We start from the raw sequence: 21,095 nt of genomic DNA on the forward strand, positions 1-21,095 counted from the left end.
TTTGGTGTTAAAAACAATACAAAAAGTTCACAAAAGTTTTCAAGTCATCTAGTGGAGGTAAAAAATAATTTTACTTTTACAAGAGGTAATTCGAATTGTAGAATCGATGAAAAGTTATATTTTAATGAAATTTAAAGAAGAAAATTAAGAGAAATTTTTTAACAAAGAAAATCCCATTAAAGAATCATTATTAAGATAGATGTGTACTTTTTTTTAACATAATTTTAAAGTCTAGTTAAAAGATCATAACACTACCAGCTACTAACTCATCTCAAATTATTTGAAAAGTAAAATAGTAAATTCAAATCGCAAAATCGGAAAAAGAATAACAATTAACTCTTCAATAGAGATGCTCTTCAAATCTAAGAGAAACAACACATAAATATTGAAAACAAAACTTCAAATAAATGATTTCTTCACTTTCAAAAGATTAACATAGAAAACAAAAATATCATAGATTGATAGAGAAAGAGATACATGTAGAGAAAGAGAGAGATTTATCATTTATCATAGATTGTATTTACAATTAAACATTTCCGTACACTTAAGAATACACAATATCAATAAAAAAGTTATATATACTAAATTTTATGTATTAATCATACTGTCAAAACTTCAAAAAAAAAATGATTTCTTCACTTGCGAAATATTAACAGAAAATGAAAATAACATAGATTGATAGAGAAAGAGATAGAAATTTATCATTTATCACCAAGTGTACGTATTTACAATTAAACATTTCATTGAACTTATGGAGAATATACAAAATTACTAATTAAATGTTTACAAACTTAAGAATAACTAATTAGTAATATATGTATTAAATCATACATTACTAATTAAATATTAACAAAATGAAAAAAAAACAACTAATACTAAATAAACTAAGAAAAACTATCAATTAAAAAAACTAATTTAGAACCATTTTGTTGTCAACATAGATTTCTTCTACTAACAAATGAGGAATGTAGTAAGAAAGAGAAAAATAATATAAGAAAGAAAGATCTACGAGGAAAACATATATAGAGTGAGGAGTGAGGAATATGACGCATTAATTTTATTCTTTTATAATGGAATGACAATACTTTTTAGGAAATAATGGAGACAGAGAGAGGCTTTGACAGAGATATCAAGGGTTATGATTTAAGGAGGTGTTAGGGATTAAGATCTAAAGGCTATGATTCCATAACCTAAAACACAATTAATATTTAAAAGGTTATGGAGATAATAAATTGTGAATGGTTATATATGTGGTCATTAGTATAAAATTAATATGTCACTAATTTTATGATAGCGGTTAAAAATTAGAATAAAATTTAAGGGTTGAGATTTAACTATGGAAATTGGACGGTCAAAATTTATCGTGGGTTTATATAATATATTTAGTGAGTGGGTGACCTGATTATGATATTTCTAGGTAGGTAAGAGATCAAACGGTCAAAATTTAAAAACAAAAGGAACGAACAATTGGATTCATCTTTTGGTTTGTCCCAGTCAGCACAAAACATTGCGTTTTATATAACAGACGAGGGTATAACCCGTGCCCGCCGGATAGAGAAAGTTCTATCAAATGAGTCACGTGAGGTTAACTATAACTTAATACAGATATAGGCGCCCCTCAAAGCCTAAAGTGTTACAGGATCTTTGAAAATTGAGGTGCCTACAACAATAATATCGGTGTCTTTAAGTCTTCTGAGAAAAATGAGATCTTTGAAAAGATGTTCTTTCTTATAATCTCAATCCTTGGTTGAATGTTAATCAAATCTGAACTCTCAAACTTTGATAGAGTAAATCTCAACTTAGAGACAAACATGGGAGAGCTATTCTTAGTCATTGGGAGGAGGGGAAAAGATATCCTCCTTCCTTATTATAGAGATTTAAATTACTCAGTAACACTTAAAATTTTGTTAAAGAATAAACAGGTAAATATAAGTGATTGTCTCGTTTAATTATATACAACGATGTAAATTTTATCTGAAACTGAAATTTTGTGAACACAAAATAACGATCTGTTCCAATTTACATTATTCAAAATCAATCTACGCCAATACTAAACTTTGATCCGATTATATCTCTAGAGAGCTAAAGTCTATATGGAGTTGATAGAGGGACTCCTTTATGCACTCCCCCCAATAGTTGATAGAAGGACTCCCCGTGCACTCCCCCTAACAGGACAATGGGTGTTTTAATCTTTTCCTTTATAGTGTGAAAAAGATTAAAATACCCCTTGTCTTATTAGTCACCTAAATTATGGAGTGTACGGCGGAGTGCACACGTTGGGTCCTTTATCATTTTTTTTTTTAGGAAAAACTGATTGAGTATATTAAACGAAAAGCTTTTACACGAAGAAAAAGAAAACCCAAAACAAAAACGGGGGAGCGGAAGGGCCACTCCCCCGTTAAAACCAAAACGGCCACGGCTAGACCAAAACAAAGCTCGCCGTGACCTCTAACACCCAAAGCTTAGCCCGCTAGACTGTAGCGCTCGCGCTTACACCAGCCCGGCCTCCCAACTGAACACCCAAGACTAACTACCTAAATTACCTACCTAAACAGAACAAAAAAACAACAACATATGAAGACAGTATATCTCCCTACTCAGTTTTTTTTATTTATAACTACAATAGTATTTATCTTTTATAACTAGCGGTAATTATAAGGCCCAAAATGGGAAAGATAAAGAGAATCAGACCCAATACTAAATAATAATGAGGAAAAAACTCAGTAGGTAAAAATACAATTTTACCCTCCAAATTGAAATTTTCCGCCCAAATCAACGTCAAAAAACAATTTTGAACATTCCTGAACAATCATTGGTTTGCTCTCAACAATTTTGTAAATTTTTGAAACAAATCTTAGTTTGTCTCAACAATTTGTAAATTTCTGAACAAATTCGTTTTTTCTTAGACATTGCTTTGTCAAAATATTTCGCATTTTTTTCTTTTGCATTTCATGTAGACAAACTGACACAAACATATTGGCTACAACATTTTTCGATTTGTCTTGTGAAAAAATAAATGGTTTCCGCATTTTTTGTTTTGCTTTCGACATAAATGTTAAGACTAAAGCATTTTTTTTATTTGTCCTTTACAAAAATTAAAATGTTATGCATATTATGCTTTGTATTTAACAAATCCGTTAATGAACCAATAATATTTTGACTAATACATTATATATGTTATTAAGAACATAATTATTTATGTCGCCAACATTTTATAATAAGTCGGTACATTATTATAGATATTGTCAACATTTTATAACAACACAATGATATATGTTGTCAGTTCAAAAAAAAAAGAAATGATATATGTTGTTAACATATAAGGGTAAAAATGGAATTATGAAAAAAATATGTTGTCTTGTTAACAACGTAATTACATATGTTGTCAACATTTTGAAAAATGTTCAAAAAATGGTTTTTTTGACATTATTATCTTTTAGTGGGTTTTTTTTCCTATTAGGGTCTAGATTTTTGGGGTTTTCACCCATTTTTTCTAATTAAAATAACATTTCATAGTAATCAAATGAATAAAATAATCTTCCCAGTTTTATAAGTAATACATCAATATGAAGACAAATTTATAATTATGTGAAGGAAGGAAAACAAAATGAGGTCATTTATCTAATTTAAAATGGGATCCCAAACATTGGTGGTCTGATTCCAACGAAAGGCTCCATTATCTGTAATTTGTACAAGGCACTCTTTCTTACATACTGCATGATTTCTAGGACTAGAATAAAATACAGACAACCCATTTCTTCCCCATTCTCCTTTACAGAAAGAGTACCTTTGATATGGCTCTCTATCATAACCAGCTATTTTGATTAACTCTTCTTTGCCCGACTCGATTATCTGAGAAGATCGCACGTCTAGCCACGCTCCACACTCTACGTAAACATGCGTTCCATTTGCTAGTTTGTTTTGTACACGGATCTTATCTGACACACACACATCTAAGAACGATGCCAACGCTACGAGCGTAGTGCAGATTATGGCAAACCTAATGGAAGTCATTTTCACAGTTATTTATATTTTTCTTTGTACTGAAGAGATAATAGTTCAAATCCTAGTGTTTCAATTACATATATATATATATATATATATATATATATAGTTTTATGTGTATACATGCAAGTTACAGAATTTAAGTAAACTAGCTAGAATAAATCTCATTAAATTGAGATTCCGACTATATTTTGATCTTATTTACGTTACGTTCTCAAATTTAAGGCAATTCTAGTATCTCAACATTAAATAAAATTCTTCGCTTGATATACTCCGTACCACTCAAGCGTTTTCCTCCAAAATCTAATCAAGTGTGGACGGCAAAAAGGAATTGTAAGAGTTCGAATTCTATTGCTACATTGTAGGATTACATTATTTGTTTCCCCTCCAATCTTGTACTATTATCTTGTGGTTCATAAATACTTTAATGGATGTATTCGACGAGCTTATTCGATGTGATCTTTTTTTCTAAGATCCTTGGAAAAGGAATACTGTGATAGACTTGAAGTTGTTATTTGTCACTCAATGGGTTGCACCAGCAAGAGTGAATGCCCAATGTGTACCTAAAGTTGTCATGAAGATCATTGCAAAACTCAGTTGTTAACAGAACATGCCCCATCTGTCACCTGAGCAATCTCCCCCTTCTCTGGTTGACAAGGCTCCCACCGTCATCATCGGATGTGAATAAGTGGTTCTGTTAGTACTAAAAGTCGCGGAAGCTATCGAATCTATCCTAGAAATTGATCCGATTATGAAAATTAATCGAAAAGCTACGCCAAAATCTAAATATGCGAACAGAATTAACGAGATTCGGCTTAAAGCCTACGTCCTCGGACGAATAAGAAATCTTTATTGAAGGATAGATGAAGACGACTCGCACAACCCGCAAGTTCGTCCCAAGATGGTACAGTATAGAAATTAACCTTCTATACTAAATCTTCGACGACCGAGAAATTAAACACCGCCCAAAACTATGAACAAAATTTCTCTCACTTGCTCACACTCTCTAACTCTCTATTGAGTTGTTGTTGTGTTGTTGTTGGTGATGTTACAAAGAACTCAACCCCTTATTTATAATCATTATAAGCCGGTGGCATCAACCAAAATTGGAAACCTTTAATTTCAATTGAAACTGCCTGCGCCTATGATAAACCGCCTATTCCTTTGGATTCCCAAAACCGCCACAAGCCATCCACCGACCATAACTTAGGAAGCCACCAAAATTAGAAACCAATTGAAACCCAATTTGAAACGGCCAACTTAGGAACCCTCTCTTACAGGTTCCTCGCCAGGATGATGTGTATTTTTAAGTTGTGTGTAAAGTACTATTTTCTCACTTTATTTACAGCTCTTGCTTCAACCTCATCGCTATTACGGTAGTACATTTTCAATAGAGCTTGAGAAAGATCACGCTGATTGATAGTGACACCATTATGATTTGCATCTTCTGAAAAACGGATATTGTTAGGTCGAGATAGTGGTCGTCGATTTATTTTTTTAAGCATTCGTGAGGACACAATCTCTCAAGGTCGAAATATTAGATTCTCTCTTAAAAAAAATCTCCCACGAAGAGGGTGAAGGCATAGTTCGAGTCGAAGGCTGCAATTGTCATTTGTGACTGAATAAATGGTGTTACCTTTTCAGGGAGCTACTGCTGCATTTTTATCTGGGTTCAAGTAAAAGAGAGCTTGATCAAATAATTATTTTGTGGCACGTTGCCTAATGTCAAGTTGCTTAATGTGAAGCTGCTTATTGTAAAGCTGTTTATTCCCCAGAGATTTTTCTTTATTCCTCAAAGCCGCGACCTTCAGGAAATTGGGCCGAAGACCCAACTTAAACTTTTTTAAGTTAAATATACAAGTTATATTTTCTTTTATAAAAATCCAAATCTGTTTTTTTTATTGTTAAAAACTTAAATATTTATATTTTGTTTGGTTAAAACCCCTAAATTTTTTTGCAAAGCTGTCGCAAGGTATTGCAAAACTATCGCAAAGTTGTCGCAAGGTGTTACAAAGTTGTCACAAGGTGCAAATTAAAAAAATACCCAGAAAACTGAAGACTAAAAAAATTGGCCGATCTTTTTTCACTAAAACACACCAAATTTCCCGTTTAATTTTCAAAACCTTTGAACGAATCAAATCTTGAGTTGTAAAATTATAATCGCAAACATGAGACAGTTATTTTGCAAATGATGGTATTGCATTTTATATTGTAGTGTAAGGGACCGGCTAAAGTTCACTGACCACCACCATCGAGAGAAAAAGTAAACAGAGGCATATGGTGGTGGTCACTATAAAAATGCGGAGCTTTTGTAATGGATTATTTGTAACGGTTTCACCCAAACAGTTAAAATTCATATACATAGCTGCAAATTATAGTATATCAAATTAAAATTAGGTGAACACAAAATCACAATCTATTTGATTTTACATTATCCAATATTGGTCTACCCAAAGACAGAACTTGGAGACATAATCATACCTGTGGATATCTAAAGTCCGTATATCTCCGTTATCTGTAATTTGGACAAGACAATCTTTCGTACGTGCCTCACCAACTCCAAAACTAAAAGAAAACCGAGAGATCCCAATTCTTCCCCGTTCTGTGTTACAAAAACCTAGAATGATAGTATGATATAAATTTAATTATAAGTAATTTTATTTTATTGAAATTCTCAAATCACTCAATGATCCAAAAGGACCAAAAATAATACCAATCTTAAGATCATATGTATGAAAGAAATAATCTATTGAAATTCAGACTCAATTCTAACCCAATCATTCTGGTTAGGGTACCAACCATATAATCCAAGGTCTCTTAACTCAACAATACACTTATCCTCACAAGGCTTATGATATTTGTCAGACCTATATATCATAATATAATGATTAAGACTAAAGTTTCCTGTACAAATATTAGGTCCAAAAGAATCACTGTCAAAAGGTATATAAGGTATAGTGATATTTGAGAAACCATTTCCTGGTGGTATATGCTGGATTGAATCCCAATCTGGATAACTTTCACAATGAACAGAAACATTGCTTCCATTTGTGAGCTTATTTCTTAACAAAATTGTATCTGAAATGCACAATTCGAACAATGTTGATGCTAATGTTAAGAGCATTATGATGTCGATCATGGCTGACCGAGTCGTTCCCATTTTTTGCAATTTGGGTAAAATTCGATGTGGTCGGTCAAATTTCACCTAACAGAGAGTAAGGAGAGAAACACAAGATGTTAATATAAATTTTTGTCATTTCGGAAAAATAAAATGAAGAGTGTTTAAGAAAATAAATATTGAATAGAAACTCCCAAATACATTAATTTTAAAATCTATGAAGCAGCATCACTACTATCAAATTAATGTTATGAAGATAACTTAAGGGTCCATTATTTTGTGCTAGCCGGTTAACTTCAATAACGCCTCGTTTGAATAAGCATATAACTTTCTTTCGATGACACTTGAATAAAAGTGTTTTATAATAAGTTATTTAGTCATTTTGTATATGATATAATAACGCGTTTATAAATTCAGAAGTTACAATATTTCAGTAAAAATAAGTTGTCATTTGTTTAGTTTTAACCATTATTAGTACCCTCATTTAAAGGGACATTATGGTTATCAATTGAAACAAAAACTCATATTTCTCTTGAAGAGTTCAAACATTTTGTTATCTCATTTGGTCCAATTTTGTTAAAAAACTTTCTCCGAGGGGAGTCCTCCAGATAAGTTTTTGTTTGAAAGGTTTAAGATTGTAAAAAAGACAAAGAATGCTGCTATGGTTGTAAAATTGCTGAAACATCTAGTTGGGCTTTAGGCCATTATCTAGTTGGGCTATAGGCCTGGTCATGTTAGAGTTTGAGTGGGTGGGATTCGAGCTCATCACATCTTTGATGTATCAATGACAAATGTAACGACAACGTAGTCGGTTTCCGAAAAAAAAAAAAAATTTGCTGAAACATCTCAGAATCGACCCTGACAAATGTTTATAAAAAAAAAATCAAACTATAGACAGTAACTCTACTTGTTCAGTAAGAGAAAAACACAATGTATTATTCCATTGAATATAAACTCATCGGTGCAAGACTACTATTTTTTCTTTTGCTTCAGACAAATACATAAATTATATATTATATCATCCAGAAACCTAAAATAAGCATACCTCCAAGTCTTCTTCACCAATAAAACACCCCACAAACACCAAAAACCTACCACAAGTCCTAATGGTAGCCCCATATAAAACCATTTCATCTCAATCCAGTCTTCATCTTCGTTGTCCTCCATTGATCCTTCACCGTCACCATTTGGTGCTTTTCGAGGTGGTTGTTCATCTTCATTGCAGTTATTGAGTGGACGACCACATAAATCATGGTTCCCGATATAGCTCAACTCAGAAAAAGATTGTAGTTGGGTACTTGATGGAATTTCACCTGACAAGTTATTATATGACAAGTTCAAGTAACTTATGAAAGTTAAATTCGCCATGCTTTGAGGAATTGAACCTGATAATCTGTTGTTCGATAAATCAAGAGATTCAAGTGAGTTCAAATGACCAATTCTCTTTGGAATTTTTCCAGTAAAATGATTCTCAGCTAAGTTCAAAATTTGCAGTCCGCGGAGATATGTTATTTCTTCGGGGACCTCTCCATATAAATTGTTGTTCGAAAGGTCGATATAGAAAACAAGGTCAAGCAAACTTAGTCCATATACCAATTCTTGACCCTTGACCTCAAGTTCTATTCCACTTTTGTTATTAACTTGACTAAAATTCATAAAATCTGTGAATCGCTCCGAAGTCATTGCAGTAAATTTGCTAAAACATCTTGGAATTATTCCTGATAGATTGTTATGACCAAGATCCAATATTTGAAGCTTGGAGAGGTTACAAAGTTCTCGAGGAATTCTTCCATGAAACTTATTCGAACGTAGTCGAAGAACGTTGAGGCGTTCTCCTATCCATGTGGGTACACAACCCGTGAGTCTATTCTCACCAAGATCAAGTACCCTCAATTCAGTACAATTTTTCAGTGAGTAAGGCAATTCTCCATAAAAAGCGTTTTTTTGCAAATGCAACTCGTAAAGTTGTCCTAGATAGCCTATTGAACTTGGAATCTTCCCTGTTATATTGTTGTTTTGGAGACTTATTTGAACCATAGATGTCCAGTAAAACCAACAATCAGGAAGTTGTCCAGATAGGTTATTTTCTGAAAGATCGAGAACTCGTAAGGAATTCAGATCTTTCGTGGAGTTACATACTAAACCATCAATTGATCCCGAAAGGTCATTTTTGGAAAGATCAAGTGTATCGACACGAGAAGATATAAGCGGCAAGTTACCTGTGAATCTGTTTGAGCTCAAGTAAATTTCTCCTCCCATAAGACTTTTCAATAACACATTCGATAAGTCCCCCTCAAATTGATTGTGTGATATATTTAAATAGTATAATTGGGAAGTCATGTTCCAAAACCAACTAGGAACTGAACCAGATATCCCTGAATTCGATATGTCTACTCTTACAAGATCTATCTGCGTTCGTAACCACTCAGGAAATCGATGTCCTACTGAACAATTTAGAAGTTGTGCTTGTATGAGTTGAAAAGGAGGAATCCAGTCACAACTAACGTTTAGAACCATCGAACTGATATCTAACATTACCAGTTTCTTAAGATTGGCAAAGTGAGCTTCGATTACGTTACCTTCTAGCATGTTATTGGAGATATGTAATTCTTCTAAACTCGAGAGGTTCCCGAAACTTTCTGGCAAAGACCCATTTAAATTGTTATCTCTAAGATCTAACTCTCTCAACGATGACAATCTTCCTAGTGACGTAGGAATTGAACCAGAAAACGAGTTACCTGCAAGAAATAGTTCTTCCAGATTTTCAAGACTTCCCAATTCGTCAGGTAATCGTCCAGAAAGTAGATAATTATATTCTAAGCGTAACGATTTCAATTTGTTCACAGAACATATAGATGAATTTGTAAATAATCTTGATAATATCTCTCCTTGAAGCTTGTTATAATGCAAACGTAATACCTCCAAGTTGCAAAGATTTCCCAAGGTTCTTGGTACCTCCCCTTCCAAATTATTAAAACTCAAATCAAGATAATGAAGACTTGAAAGGTTACCTAGCTGAGGAGGAACCTTGCCAGTAAAACCGTTACCTAATAGATCAAGATACCGTAAATTGTGAAGTGACCCGAAGAAAGCTGGTATCTGATTCCCTATGAATTGGTTCTCACTTAAGTCTAAGTGATACAAATGTTTCAACTCCAACAGAGAAGAGTTTAGTTCGCCACTTAACATAAAATCGCTAAGTTGAAGTTGAACAACGTCACTTTCAATTTTGTTTTTATTGCAGATTACTCCGTTCCATTGGCAACAATCGTTACCAACCCAAGACGAGAGTGCATTGCTGTAAGAATCATTAAGATTATGCTTGAAGTTAATAAGTGCTTCTCTGTCTCTTGGATTACAAGCAGCATTGAACTTGATCATGTTTGATGAAGAGAAAAATACACCAAGAAAGGAAATAACCATTATCAATCTAATACTAATTAGCTCCATGATGATTTAATTTGTTAAAGAATGACACATACAATGTCTATATATATAGATAGACGAGTTAATGGCTCTGAAATCCTCATCCATTTATTCAATTGATCATTGACTTCAAATACACAAAAGGGACTCTTTTTTTTTTGTTGAAAACACAAAAGGGACTTAATAATTAAAGATTTGACGACTTACAAAAGAGAGAAAACGAGACAAGGCTGTGGCACTAAATTAGATAGAAAACGAGTTAATGACTTTTGTGTCAATGACTTACTTACATAGGTGCCAACGTGGCACTAGTTACAAAGAGAGAAAACGAGATAAGGCTATATATGGGGAAGTGGAAAAGTCTTGGAAAAGTAATGATTTTACGAGACAAAATAAAATGAGGAGAATGATGGCTTATGCAATATTTCTTAGCTCTTTAGACAAAAAAAAAAGCCTATGCCTTAGAAGGATGAAAGAATTATGAATTCAAGGACTCATGAGTAATCTAGATTCAACATTTCTCACATTCATGAATCTAAATGATTTTTCTCGGGTTGTTTGGTAACTAATAACAATCCTAAGATCTATAATCATTTGGAATTTTTGGAAAACACATCTTTCTTGACAAAATTATTTTTGTAAAACATTTTTCTAAAATCACTTGATTTTTGGAAAAAAACAGATTTAAAAAGCTATTTAAAAAAAAGGGGGAATTTGACCAAAACTCCCTGAGAAATTATGATTTTGGTTAAAAAGGATTCATCAAAGCTTTTTAGGCTTCACCTCCCTGATGGCAATTATGTAATTTTCAATTTCAATAAAAAGACCAACCTAACCCTAGTCTAAGAAAATACCTTGCAAACACCTTGCACTGCCTTGCAAACACTTTGCACTGCCTTGCAAACACCTTGCAGAGCCTTGCAAACACCTTGCATGGTTTTTGCAAACACCTTGGATAGCCTTGCAAACAAATTGCAGAGCCTTGCGAACACCTTACAGAGCCTAGCAAAAACTTTGCAGAGCCTTGCGAACACCTTGCATGACTTTTGCAAATACCTTGCACAACCTTGCGAACACCTTGCAGAGCCTTGCAAAGCTTTGCACACTACAAAAAAAAGGCCTAATAGGGACACACGTTTTTACGTCTGTCCCAAATAAATTCATAATAGGGTCAGTTTTATAATATATGTCCCTAATAAAATTACAATAGGGACAATTGATGTATTTTAGGGAAAAATTCTCAGAGTAGTGGGGTGGGGATACCAAAAAAATAGCGGCCAATTTTGGCGCAAATATTCCCGCTATTTTGACCTAAATTTACCCTAATATCATCAGATTTTATAACCATTTTTTGCTTTCTTTTTTCTCTCTTCTCGTCTTCCCTCTTTCCCAAGTTTCATCAGCCGAGTTCTTCTCCAGGATGAATCTTCACCCAACCGGTTAGTTATCTACATTTCTTCTTCTTATCGTCATCATCTTCTTCTACTACTACCAAAAACTATTTGACAAATTCTTGATTGAGTGATTCTAGTGAAATCGACTGGGACAAACTTGAAGAAATCAGAGAAATCGGCTGCTTCTGTAGGTATTACTATGCTTAAATTTCTTCTTCATCTTCTATTTTTTTGTTCCTAACCATAGCTATTATGAAAAAAGTCCATTAAAACTATTTAGGGTTATCAACTCATAAACTCAATTTTTAATATAAGACAGACAAATTTATTTAGGGGTTTTACAGTGATTATCTAATGTGATTTTTTTTCAGATTTAAGTAGAGATCTTTAGTTCTTAAATGATATCTTTTAGGAATTGGGTTAAGTTTGGTTTTTAGTTGTCAACTATTGGCTTAATTGCAGACTTATATTACTAATCATGGCGGAAGAAAAGAGGAAGATTAAACAGTGAAGAAATTCAAGATGGTAACAGTTGAACTAGTAGTTCACCATGGGAGTTGTTTTATTTCTTCTGTTGGAAAAAACCATCTTCATTAAACTCAAGAAGTTCAAATTCTTAAGATTTGATGTTTAATAGCAATGAAAAAATCCTCAGTTGAATTTGTCTATGTGTTTTGATTTCTTTGGTCAAAAAACTTGTTAAATCAGTCGAATAGGTCAATTGGGAAGATGTGGAAAATTCAAATGATCTACATGACTTTTCATTTAGTTTAACATCCTTTGCTTAGTTCTAATATTCAGAGATTTGATTTTAGTGAAATCAGAGATATCGGCTAAGAGATCCCAGAGAAATCAGTTGCTCCTATAGGTAATATTTTGATTAAATTTTTTTTTGCCAAACTTATCTATTCCCGAACATCAAATTCATCTTAAGAAGAAATTTGTTGATTTTTTGGAAGTGGTTGAATTGTGGTCTTGATCTTGTAGGTACTTCTTGTGATTTTTGAAATCAAGATTATGTTTCCTTTGATTGGTTTCCATTTTCGGCTTGGTTTCGCTGTCATTTATTTGGATCATTACTTCGTAGATTATCATATTTCGATTGGCTTGTCGTCAAGTGTTGTGATGTCTAGTAGTTGTTTGTTGGTTAGTCTGGTTTCTTAGTTAAGCAATACAAGTTTGGTTCTTCCTCTTGAATTCATAATAATCCTATTACCTCGTTGCTAAAATTTTAGTTTCACTTTGGCTTAGATTTTTGGTGGTTGTATCACGGGTGAAAATCGAAGTAGTAAAAGTTGTAAGATTTTAACAAAATAAAAGCACTGTATGGTCTGGTAATTGGGACAGAGAGACATCTCTTTGGTTTAACTTCAACATTGTAAAACTCATTCCACTCTTCATCCCCTTTCTCTTACTTTTTACCTCTTTGCGATTTGGGCAGGTTGGGCTTTTTATTACATCCAGCTAGGGAAAATTGGTATGCAGTTCCTCCTCATTTATTTCTCTTTCTCTAAGAGATATGTGTGTGTGTGTGTGTGTGTATGTGTGTGTGTGTGTGTGTGTGTGCGCGCGCTTCTGAACCTCTCAATTTTTTGATTCAATACATTTTACATGTTTCATCTCTTCATCAATTGATCTTGTTTCAGGCCTTCTCATCTAATGCTTGATCTCCTTTTCATTTCTATCTTATTTGAGTTTTGTGTGTTTTTGTTTAATAATGGTTTATCAGCTTGAATTAAGCTGCTAGATTTTTACTGAATAGGTTATGATTTTAAATTTTCTTCCTAAATTTACATTTTTCAGTTGATACCAAAGGATCCAGGATCCAGCTGCTTAAGTTCTTGAGTTTTGTTACTAATTTGCATTCTGAAGCTGGAGCTCGGAGATCTTATGCTGGACATCTACTGCATTTTGGAATAGGCAAACCGTAATGCCATGCTCACTTTTAGTGGTTCGTGAAACAACGTATGTTCTTCTCCTTAATGATTTTTTTTGTGTTTGTTACTTGCACTACTTTTATTTTGTATTTAGGTTTTTGTACTGATTTGATTTATATCAGCATTTACGTTTTATTTTTTGTTCTTGCAAATATACATTTGATATGCGTTGTCATAATCCTTTGGTAGGTAAAAGTCGTTGCCTCTATCCATGATATACTGTGCACTTTCATGGGCACTTGTAAAACACTTCTGAAGCACTTTTGCCCCTCGTGGGCTGAAGATTGGACATACCAGTTTGGTCTAACCTTTCCTCTTTCCGATCTGCTGTTAATGGAGATCAAAAGGAGTTTATTCTCCTGAAATCTCTATTCCCACTTATGTTTTAAATCAATCGCTCTCACCGTCTGATAATGTGATATCATGATGAATATTAGTTTGGATATCTTGTGGTAATTAACATATTTAACTTCATTAAACCAGCCTCATTTTAGGTACCATCTCTATTGGTTAGTCAGAATGCAGTTTGTTGTTCAACATGAGTCACTTGACTGGATCTTATATTCTTATAGTGAAGTACAAAAACTTTAGTATAGACAAAGATCTATAGTTGTTTCTTGTTGGAAGCGTTGATGAATGAAGTTTGATTTTCCAATTAGGACTTCCTTATGTTTTCTTTGTTTCACGTCATATCTTGTCTTACAATTTTATATTGCTTCCGGTACTTGGATCCTGCTCCCGTTATGTACTTGATGCAAAATGGGTCTTAACTCTTAAGGTGTTGTTTCCGTTGAACTTGTTTGAAACTTTTTAGAAACCACTTGTTTCGTTAGTTGATTTTGTTATACATTCCTTTGTCATATTAATTTAGATGAACACTAGTCATTGGGTTCTCAAATGGGCTTAAGTAGTTGTGTTTTATTTATGCTTTTAATTGAATACTTGTATTGGTTAAAAGTTTTCCTTGTTCATCTAATGGTTCTACTCTCACATATTTTATAAATATTGGTAACACGGCTGCCTTCTTTTACCTGTCTTGGTTGGATATTGAAATCCTTCACTCCTACTTTTATTACTAGCCTTGCTGCAATTCTTTAGAGTTAAGAACTTTAGTTAGTCTGCTATGATTTGACTTCTTCATTGCTTACTCTTTATAATACATTAATACTTGTATTTTACTTCATACATATGATTTGGACTTCAACTAATCTGAATTCTTGTTTCTAAAATTTCTCTTTCAGGATGCTTGCTAGTAACTACACTGTATTGTGCTTGTGACAACAAAAGGCAGGAACTTCCCTCATTTCCTTTTGATGCATTGGAGGTATTTGTAAGATGGATAACCGAAAACAAGTTGGTCAGATGATAAGAGGAAATCAAAATTTGTAGCAGAATTTGGCATTGTTGTCGGCAATTTAGCATTCTTATCGATAATTTAGCATTCTTATCGATAATTTAGCATTGTTATCAATAATCTGAATATTCGCATACATGTATTTATGTACGTGAATTTCTTATTAATACAATATGAATAAAATTTTATGGGAAGTTAATGAATTAGTAAATTTGTTTGGATTTTCTTTGATGAATTAGTAGCCTTTTAGACCCAAACAAATGGGAATGTAATCTTTTTGAAATAATAGGCTACCCAAAATTTGCACCAAATTTAATATAGGAAGGAGTTAGGGCCAGATGTTAATTGTCCCAAATATAAAGAGGAGGAAATTTTGTCAAATTATTAGGGACAGTTAGTGACTGTCCTTGATAACCGTTAATACTGGGACAGACAGAAATCGTCCCAAAAACATTATTGGGGACAAATGCTAACTGTCGCTATAACTGTCCCAAATACCAATTGGGACGCCACTTTCTGGGACAGATATCAGTTGTCCCTAATAAACTATTGGGGACGGTTTTCACATTTTTGGGACGATTTTTTGCTGTCCCTAATAGCTATATTTTTTGTAGTGGCAAATACCTTGCAGAGCCTTGCAAACACCTTGCAATGCCATGCAAATGGTTTGCAAATTAGTTTTGAATTGATTTAACATGAAATTTGTTACAAATTATTATATTTTGTCTAATAGAATGTTGTATCGAAAAACTAGCTAAAACCCCTACAAATTCATAATAGTCATTTTATAAGCTCTAGCACCATCATTTTACTTTTCTTCGAAAAACTTCCAAAGCTTTCATGAAATTCTCAATTTGAACATAAATACCAATCATGTTTGTCCAAGAAAAAAATATTTCTCACAAACATTTCATCTAACAACTTTATAGCTATTTCAACCAACCTACGTCTTGTATAACCAACTAACGTTGCATTCCAAGCAACAACATCTCTTTCAAGCATTTTATCAAACACATTGCTTGCATCAACTATACTTTCACAACTGCCATATAAATCCAACAAATAAGTTTGAACATAAACATCAAAACTAACAAATTGTCATCCATCATTCATAACTCAATGAAAATAAAGCAATGAAGAAGTTGGATTATACCTTGAAACACTATCAAATTCTCCTTCCATTGAAAGTATATAAAACTTTCTCTCTCTAAAATTTAGAAACAAAAACTAAATCAAACCCCTTAAAAGCCTCTTCAAACAACAAGCAAATAGATTAAATCACCAAAACCTAAAAACATTAACCTATCTTATAGCCAAAATCGATTCAACCCCCAAAAATTTTGATCGGCGTCGACAATCCAACTCGGTTCGTTCATGAGAAAAACTCAAGTTCCTGATTTATTAGTTTGATTATTACTAGGTATTTCTAATTGAATGAAGGGTATTTTTGACTCTTAAAAAGTTGGTGCCTTTAAAAATGTCCTTCAAGCCTATTAAAAAGTTAGTGCCTTTGAATGATGGGTTGTCTGTTTAACAAAAAAATACAAGAAATTGAGCCTCCTGCCCAATTTCCTGAAAAAAAAAACGGACATAGAAAAACAAGTTTTTGAAAAAAGGGCTTAAGAATTTTTTTTTTATTTGGAAAAGAAAAGGTTTTAAGAAAAACAAGTTATGAAAACAATTATTTTATAAAGAAAATTATTTTTAAGGAAACATTTTCTTTAGGATTGATTAGTTTGAAATGTGGATATAATAATTCAAAATCCTATCAAACCTAAGGTTAAGGTATACATAAGGTGAGATTTTTTGTCCAATATAAATTTAAGATTTGAGCATCTTCAGGATTCTAGAGTGCTATTATTTTAAGTTGCCAGACATATTAAGGAATTTTCATTCCTACTAAATTCTGTAGGAATCCTATTTAAAAATTCGGCATCCAAACACAACATTAACTTATTCATCCACGTTGAAACATATTTTTAGTTTTTTTTTATGTCGAAACGACTTTTACATATGTTTAAATTAAGTTCTTTGGAGTGTTGTAGTTCTACATGACGGTGCTTGACATAGGAGCTTTTCTCTTTACTGGATTACAATGAACATTACTACCCTTACCGAACTTGATCAAGTTTTACGTGGACATAAGCACAACAAGTAAGCAAAACATTGATAAAAGAAAAACCACTTGGGCCTAAATTCCTAGAAAGTGCTATATAAAAATTTGCTATAGGAATTGCTCTTAGACTTCCAATAAAGTTATTTGATACAATAATTAGCTTGAAATAGACGTAAGGGACCACTAAAGACTTGGATGCATGATTGACTCTGTATGAAAATTTGCTACAAGAGTTACTCTTACACTTCACATCAAGTTATTTGATATTTCAACAAAAAAAAAAAAAAGGTTATTTATTTGATATTTAACCTCAAATAGACGCAAGGGGCTTACTAAAGACTTAGGTGACCAGCTTCCTAAGAGCTTTTCTCTATTAGATTACAATGAACAATGCTACAGTACCAAACTTGATCAAGTTTTGGGTGGACAAAAGTATACCAACTAAGCAAATATTTGATCAAAAACCTACTTGGGTCATAATAAAATTAAATTCTTAGATAGCGGCGCTATACAAAATTTTGCTACGAGAGTTGCTCTAAGAATTTACATCAAGCTATTCGATATTTTTCCTCAAATAGACACAATGGACCTACTGAAGACTCTTTTTTTTGCAATGGTAAGCGGGATTTTAAGGCCCCCCTCCCCAAGGGCAGAGCTAGGATTTTATATTAAGCCGAACTAGCCTAAAATTACTAAGAGAGCAAATTTTTTATTTTCGATCTATATGCATTTATAAGTAGTCTTCAAAAGCAAAAAAATTTCCACATACAATTTTTTATGGATTTTTGAGTCAAAGGTCCAAAATCTGGGGGGTAAACCCAAAAAAAATCCACTCTTGCCCAAAAATTAGTTGCAGGTCCAAATGTCAGTTTTTTTATTGAGTTAATTCCTATTTGGCCCCCTACTTTGTGACCAGCTTCAAATATGGCCCCCAAATTTCTGTAAATTCAAATATGCCCCCCTATTTTCAGACAAATGTCATAACTACCCCTCCTATATATTTTTTTTCAAAATAAAATTAATTATAAAACATGAAATTCCACCTCACTTCCACCTCACCGCTCTCTCCACCTCACATTTCCTTCCACCTCATCTCTCTCTCCATCTTATCTCTCTTTCTCTCCACCTCATCTCTCTCTCTCCACCTCACCTCTCTTTTTCTCTCCACCTCACATCTCTCTTTTTCGACGAAGGTCGTCGACCGGAAAAATTTTCGGCCGGCGACCTACAAACATAAAAAAAATCTCTCATCTCTCTCTCACAACATTAAAAAAAAAAAACAATCTTGACACTTACGGCCATGACCCGATCCCGTCCGACAACGAAACTCTCGAACTTCACTGTGATTCTTCTTCTCGCTCTAAATCTCTCTCCTGACTATCAATAAATTGAAAGGGATAGGTGGACAACTGAAAGTTTTTCTCCGGTTAAGCATTATAAATACTGTAGGAACAACTGTTCTTAAAGCATAAAATCTCTGGTTAAGTTTTTCTCTCGTCTGTCTTTCAGCTTCAACATGATTTAATGGCTCTTCTCTACCAGTTGTGGGTTTCCGTCCTCGTTTTCTAGGTCGTTTTTCTTGATCAACAACTCTACTACTTTCAGCTTCTCTTACTGAAGCTCCAAGATCAGAATCAACTCTACAAATACCACCAACCCAATTTGATTATTGCTTTTTATATTACTTCCATCACCAAATCTATAATAGGAGAAATTTAAATCTTGTGAGAAGATCGATTGGGTGTTCTGTTGTTATTGCTGATGAACATGAATAATTTATCTAGGGTTTTTCAGTTTTTTTTTTTTTTGCATAAAAGGGTTTTCAGTTCATGAATAATTGATCCAGGGGTTTTCAGTTTTTTTTTGCATAAAAGGGTTTTCAATTAAGGTACTGGAGCTAGGGTTTTCAAACTGAATCGACTTCGAAATCTCTTGAGGATTAGAATTAACAAGAGCAGGATCAGGAACAGGAAGTGTATTATTAACATCTGAATCCCTAATTTCAATCACAGAAGAAGGTTCTAATATCCAAAGAAGAGAAGAATCGGTCTCAGTTTGATCAGTTTGTTGTGACGGCGGCGACCGAGATCCAGATTCAAGATTAGTAAAATTGAACAAAACTTGACTTTATTCATCAAATCTGAACTTTGAAAAATCAATTGAGTAAAACCTTATTTATGGTCGTTCATGCCAAGATTTGGTTCAAACCCATAAACATTCTCAAACAAGCAATCCTGAAATGTATTAATGAAGCTTCTAAACCCTTCATTTGTGAAAAATTTCAATGCCCAAACACCATCACACACAAAATCAACACCACGTTGATCTCCAAATGGTTTCACGTGCATTTTTATCCCAACCTTAGCCCTAATATTATAACCCACCTTTAAAACCCAAATTCCATCTTCGTCTTCATCTTCATCAGCAGAGATTTGAAAAAAGGAATACGAAGTTAGTTTCTCAGAAGTGATCCATTTTGATTTCGGAGTGTTACCAGCGAATTATGATTTTGGGTTCTGATTAGGGTTCTGATTGGAAGAGTACTTAATTTCAGGGATTTGAGTTCAGCATCAATTTCATCTAGAGAATTATGATTTTGGGGTTTCATTCGTGAAAGAGAAGGAGAAGATCTTCTTCTTCTTCGTTTTCAACGTCTTGGTAGTTTTCAACATCATTTGTTCATCGTCTGAGTCAAATTTACGATTGGACCAGATTCTGGCGGAGGGAAACCCCCTTCGCCGGAATTTTTAGAGAGAGAGAGAGATGAGTGAAAAAAAATATATTTAAGTTTGAAGGTCGCCGGCCGGAAAATTTTCCGGCCGGCGACCTTCATCGGAGAAGAGAGTGGTGACTTGGAGAGTGAGAGGTGAGTTGGAGAGAGAGGTGACGTGGAGAGAGGTGACGTGGAGAGAGATGAGTGGTGGAGAGGGAAGTGAGGTGGAATTTAGGTTATTTTATTTTATTTATTTTGAAAATACATTAATAGGAGGGGTAGTTATGACATTTGTCTGAAAATAGGGGGCCATATTTGAATTTACAGAAATTTGGGGGCCATATTTGAAGCTGGTCACAAAGTAGGGGGCCAAATAGGAATTAACTCTTTTTTATTTTTATCCCCCTCTTGCCTTGGACGGGACATGTTGATGTTTTCCTGAAAAAAAAAACTGACTGGTAAATAAAATAATTTACCAGTACACGAAAAATTCAAATTTTCAAAATTTTTTGAAATTTCAAATTCCCGCCCAGCAAACCATCTCTTCCCGGTAAATAAAAATAATTTCCCGTACACAAAAAAATCCAATTTTCAAATTTTTTTGTAATTTTAAATTTCCGTCTAAAAATTTCAAATTTTTTTGGACGAAATTTTAAATTCCCGCCCAAATTTCCAGTAAATAATATAATTTTCCGGTCACAAAATTTTGAAATTTTCAAACGAAATTTCAAATTCCCGCCCAAATTTTCAAATTCTTTTTACGAAATTTCAAATTCACGCCCAGCAAAAGTGTCTAGTACAGAAAAAAATTTCCATTAAATAAAATAATTTCCCGAAAAAGATTTCGTTTCACGGGAATTTTTCGGTGGCAGTTCCGTAAATTTCTGAGCAGTACAGATTCTGATGGACGGGTTGTCAGATTCTTTTTCAGAAAAAAAATCGTTTCCCGAGAAATTTCGATGGAAATTTTGTAATTTTCGATGGCATGAGCCGTAAATACTTTGTTTTCCAAGGGTCATTTCGTCATTTTTT

The 21,095-nt window shown here is 33.4% G+C and overlaps 1 protein-coding gene and 1 long non-coding RNA gene across 5 annotated transcripts; one reads left to right on the forward strand and one right to left on the reverse strand.

Annotated features, from left to right (window-relative positions):
* Positions 1-8,038: 8,038 nt before the first annotated feature.
* LOC147536461 (receptor-like protein EIX2) lies at positions 8,039-10,622 on the reverse strand. The gene has a single exon (XM_086641305.1). The coding sequence runs from the start codon at positions 10,571-10,573 to the stop codon at positions 8,096-8,098; it is 2,478 nt and encodes an 825-aa protein (XP_086497431.1). The 5' UTR covers positions 10,574-10,622; the 3' UTR covers positions 8,039-8,095.
* A 1,155-nt stretch (positions 10,623-11,777) lies between these two features.
* On the forward strand, positions 11,778-15,445 carry LOC147536462 (uncharacterized). Of its 4 annotated transcripts, XR_015225457.1 has the most exons (6): positions 11,908-11,988; positions 12,081-12,134; positions 12,759-12,811; positions 13,385-13,420; positions 13,747-13,908; positions 15,122-15,445. It is a non-coding gene; the product is annotated as an uncharacterized LOC147536462 (long non-coding RNA). The 4 variants fall into 4 exon arrangements; XR_015225456.1 differs by lacking the exon at positions 12,759-12,811 and having other exon boundaries at positions 11,778-11,988; XR_015225458.1 differs by lacking the exons at positions 13,385-13,420; positions 13,747-13,908.
* Positions 15,446-21,095: the final 5,650 nt, after the last annotated feature.

This window comes from Eschscholzia californica, unplaced genomic scaffold (assembly GCF_041429995.1).
Source record: "Eschscholzia californica isolate CP2 unplaced genomic scaffold, dmEscCali1.0.p SCAF_5, whole genome shotgun sequence".
NCBI classification, from domain to species: domain Eukaryota; kingdom Viridiplantae; phylum Streptophyta; class Magnoliopsida; order Ranunculales; family Papaveraceae; genus Eschscholzia; species Eschscholzia californica.